This window comes from Arachis ipaensis, chromosome B6 (assembly GCF_059453495.1).
Source record: "Arachis ipaensis isolate K30076 ecotype BB chromosome B6, ASM5945349v1, whole genome shotgun sequence".
Taxonomy (NCBI): Eukaryota; Viridiplantae; Streptophyta; class Magnoliopsida; order Fabales; family Fabaceae; genus Arachis; species Arachis ipaensis.
The window spans coordinates 116,411,366-116,416,369 of NC_142441.1; the positions used below are offsets into that span (position 1 = coordinate 116,411,366).

At 34.5% G+C, this 5,004-nt stretch overlaps 1 protein-coding gene across 1 annotated transcript; it reads right to left on the reverse strand.

Moving 5' to 3' along the window:
• Window positions 1–2,383: 2,383 nt before the first annotated feature.
• Window positions 2,384–4,553, reverse strand: LOC107604737 (uncharacterized). The gene has a single exon (XM_016306396.3). It carries the CDS (start codon window positions 4,377–4,379, stop codon window positions 2,655–2,657), a length of 1,725 nt encoding a protein of 574 aa, XP_016161882.2. The 5' UTR covers window positions 4,380–4,553; the 3' UTR covers window positions 2,384–2,654.
• Between the last annotated feature and the right edge of the window lie 451 nt (window positions 4,554–5,004).

Sequence of the window (5,004 nt, forward strand, 5' to 3'; positions counted from 1 at the left end):
GTTTTTCATATTATCGAGAATTGGTTGACTGACAACAACCTCGTCGGACAACAACCTCGTCGGGTGAGTCCGTCTGTTGTTTAAATTCTTCATCAGCACTTTCTACCATAGGTACCGTATTAAGGTCGAATTCAAATGCCATACTATTTGCAACGATAAACGTGACTTCTTGTAAAATTTTTTTACTTATATGCTGTTGTGTTTGCAATGGTATTAGAGTCATGATTTTTGAATGATGATAATTAAATTAATGGAATGTATATATTACAAAGAATCAAGTGCAAATAAATGCCTTAACGGAAACAAAGAATTAATGATTTTTTCGTATTTCCATTGATTGATATTAAATGCCTTAAGGAAACAAAGAATCAAGTGTAATTAACTCAATTAATGTATATTATCATTACCATCTATTCTTATTGTTATTATTAATATTTAATATATTCTTAAATATAAAAATTAAATTATAAAAAGAATATTAAGTATTGATTACAAGAATGCCTAATAGTAAGGAATATGATATTATAATTAATATTATTAATAAGTAAAATTGATAAGAATATGATAAGTAGAATGATAAGAGGGTGAAATAAAAAATAAAATTGTTATTAAGTGATATAAATGAAGTAAATTATAGAAACTTTTAGCTAATTATGGTTGAAAATTTTTTGTTACCAAACTTTTTCCTATTTTTATAGGGGGATGCTCTCATAAAGATGCGTAAAACGTCTTTTTGTAAAGACATTTATGTGTCGAATTATTATTGGACGTATTAATGAACCGGTTATTTTTGAATTTCTTAACAAATTAGAATAAAACCGATTTTTTTTATAACAATAACAATAAACCTAATTTTTTTATGGATTTAATTGTATTTTTAAATTTTTAGGGATTTAAATGTCCGAAAAACAAAAAGTCAGGAATATAATTATCTTTTTATCAAAAAATTTAAAGATATTCGATTTAAATGGTATAATTTGATCGGATCAAATCGAGTCTAATAATTATAATGCTGACAATTGGATTTATTATTGTTGCTATAATAAATTGATTTTATTCTAATTTATTTTTATTAACTGGTTTAATAATAATGTCCAATAATAACATAACATATGTAAACGTCTTTAAAAAAAAATATTTTTAGTGTCTTTATTAAAATGGTCTCTTTTATAACCCTATATATCGCAAAAGAAAGATTACATGGATTTACAACATAAGCAGCATCATTCATTAATTAATCTTGAAAATCAATCTTATCTTGAGACCTACGAAAGATAAACATTCTTGAAGGAACATATAATAATAAGGGAGTGCTAAGGGAACAATAAAAATTTTGAACAACATGAACACTACATCCTAATTTAATGTTACTAATTAAATTTACTCTTTTAATCTTATTAATTTACATTATTTACACATTATTCAAAACTCTTATTGGGTACCCTGTACTTTTCCATAATAATAACATTGCTGTACTGAACCAACATTAAATTGTTGCTAATTAGCATGATCGTCGTGAAACAGCATCCCTGTATGTACTAAAGAAAACAAGAATACACAAATAAGTCAATAATTGAGGCCTGAAAACAAAATGTCATAGAAAACAAACAAACAAACAAAAGGAAGAAAGCTCTGATCTGCTTGTATTAGTGCATAATTACATTGGGTCGTCATCACCAGATAATGAGGAAATCGAGTTCGAGTGGACAAAGCAGAACATATCATAACAACCACTCAACAACATGCATGTATCCATATCCTGTGGGGAGCAAATTGCTGTTACTAGTATTGTCAATTTGTTATTGGTTGATGGATCAAGTAGTCAAATGCTAAAATAATGGGTACGGTTAACTCACTAACATGCCTAGATCCAACACTTTACATTGAATCTGTCTTCTACACATCTTATCAAAAGACACAGAAGAACATATAGGTCTACCTATCCATTTTCTTATTTTTATTTTTTATTTTTTTTGTTATGAATTTTGTTAAAATGTATTTTAAGAGAACTAAGTAAGTTAATGATACTAAAAATAGAAATTTTTTATGTATTTAATAAAAAAAATAAATTTAATGTTTTCTTCTCTCTTAACTAATATTTAGTACATTCTTTGGCTATATTTTTTATTTTTTATGTTTTTTTTTTAAATAGAACATATTGCTCTTAAAAAGAAAGATGTGTATGTCTTTTTGATCAACCAATTCTGTGACCACTCTTGGCTTCCTACTTTCCGTCTCTCTTTCGTTTCTTTTTTTTAATATTATTCTCCTCTCACTCTATCAAAAGGTGCATATATTTATATCACTTTTATAATATTATCTTGTATTTATTTAATTTAGTTGTATTCAATATGCTCGATAATTCATCAACTCATCCTCAAAATTTGAACATGTGCAAGACTAATAATTCATTCTCTAATTCAAACAATAGCATTAAAATTGAAGCTTGAAAAGCTCTTTATCAAACAATAGCTTGAAAAAATTTCAGTGGTCAGCTCAAGAGTTTGCTCCACAATATGCTTCCAAGTAGAGTGTTCTCTTCCACAAAATTAATCTAAGGAACTAAAAAATAAAAAGAAAATGCTTATTCATGCAATATATACTTAAAAACTTCCTCAAACTATCCAAAATGAAAAAAAGAGAGGAAGAGATTATTAAGTAGCAAAAGCAAGAGAGATGCACGGTGTGGTGTTGGTGTTGTGATGATGAGGAAGTGGTGGCTTATTACAAGAACCTAACGGTACCCTACTTCCACCATTACCACCACCATTTACAATCACATTCATATTCTTAACATTCACGTGCCTCGAACCACACGTGGCCCCACTCTGTCCGCAGCCACCACCACCAAACTTCCTCACTGGCTGCGCCTGCCGTCCTACGCTTACCGCCTTCTCGCTCCGACACCCTCCAATCAGCAGCCCCCCGTTTAACGCCAAAGACGAACCTGCTTTCTTCTTCCACTTCTCCCCCACCGTCTCCGCCGCCATATCAACTCCTCCTCCTCCTCCTCCGCCGTCTACGATGCTCTCTTCGTAGCACCCCTCTGCCGTCGTCACGCTCCACTCCACGCTAGCCTCGCTTGGCTCGTAGCACTCCGTCATCGTCGCCGTGGACCCCTCATCCATGCTCCTCCGCCGACCACCTCCTCCGCCGTAAAAGAAGCCGTTTCCGCCACTGTTGCAAGGCTCGCGACGGAACACAACGGGACACGTAGGTTGCATGGCGCCGCCGGTGGAGAAGCTCTCGATCTCGAACAGATCGGAGCTCGCATCGCTGGCGCCATCGTCAACTTCATCCTCATCGCCATCTCCGCCTCCTCCAACGGCTATCCCCTCAGGAGAATCCGAGGTCGGCTCTACGTCGTCAGGCGGTTGGAAAACCTCCAACGAATCACGTGGCAGTTGGTCGTCCTCCTTATCTCCTCCTTCTTGGGGTGAAACGACGCCGTTTCGAGGGTGCGGTTTCGCGTTCAGAACCGGGAAAGTGAATCCATCGCTAAATGGTACCATCGCCAGTGATGTTGACGCTACAACTCGGTGTGTATGAAATCTCTTAGAACTTGAATTGGAGTTTGTTGCGGTTACGACGTTTTCTGCAACCCAATTCTTGTTTGGTGCAATGAGCGAAACACTCTTAGGGTTCTTCGCTGCCGCTACTGACACAGTGTTTATAATTAACGGTTCTGGCTCCGGTTGTGGTGGTGGTTGTGGAACTTTTGTGGTGTATTCTTTAACTTGCACTGATTTTTTCCCTCTGCATGGGCATTTTCTTCTCAAGATCCAAATCGGTTTGGATAGTGAGTCCTTGAGCTTCTTGTTGAGACCGTTGGAGTCTCTCAAGGAAGGTTGGGTTGCAGCACCGCCGCCGCCGGAGTTGTTAGTGTGAGAGAGCAAACCTGCCTGGCTGTTCCAGCTGGCTTCTGATGGTGTTGCTGTGCCGTTCAACGATCTTGCTCTGTAGCCACCACCGTCCACGGAGGATGAAGCGGAGGAGTATCTGGTGGCGGTGGCGGTAGTTCCTACTGTGTTAACGGCTTTCTCTGGAGCAATGGTGGTGTCATCATGAGTGGGGATGTTGGAGAGAGGAGAGACTCTGTTGTTGCTGATGATGGTAACTTTATTTGGGATCTCATTATTATTGTTATTATTATCTTCGCTGTTGAAGTACTTGTGTGCATCGAAAATGCTGAGCTCAGTGGTGGATTCATCATCATCATCAAGATCATCAATTTGATGGTTATGATGCAGAAGATGATGTGGTTTGAGATAAGAAGAGAAAGAAGCATCTCTGTCTCTTCTCATGATGATGGTTGGTGGTGGTGATGATGAGTTTGGAATTGGAATAGCCTTCACCACTGTTGTTGTTGTTGGTTCCATTATTGTTTTCTTTTCTTTGGCAAGTACCCTTTGTTTCTTGAGGGATATGTTATGTTTTTTTACAAGTACAATATTTATTTGTAGCTGCTAGTGTTGAGAGGATATGTTAGCTAAGTGGTGTTGTCTGTATGAAATTCCCTTGTGCTCATATATATCAGTTCAGGTAGCTCTCTGTACATCTTATCCTGTCACCAATCATAAAAGCTGTAAAAATTAACATAAAAGAGTCAACCACACTCAACTGCCAGTTGAAAAACATTGTCAAAATTATAAAATAGATTATGAGAATACTAAAATTAATTATTAAAATCAATCATTAATATAATTAATATAAAATATATGTTAAAATATAAATATATATTAAAACTAAATTAAATTACATATGTATTTATACATAAATATATTGATAATTATCAATAAATTATAGTTTAAATGCTATAATTTTTTATACTCAATTAGAAGTTATGAATTTAAATTTTTTTATCTTTTGATAAAAAAATATACAAATAACATTTTTATTATAAAATAAATTTTATAAGAATGAAATTTGTTATGCAATCTCTCAAAAAAAAATAACCAATTAAATATTTTACAGTATCGTCATTCTAATTTTGATAACGTAATT

Excerpts from the sequence above, each read along its gene's own strand:
- LOC107604737 (XM_016306396.3), bottom strand. The coding sequence starts at position 4,379 with ATGGAACCAACAACAACAACAGTGGTGAAGGCTATTCCAATTCCAAAC.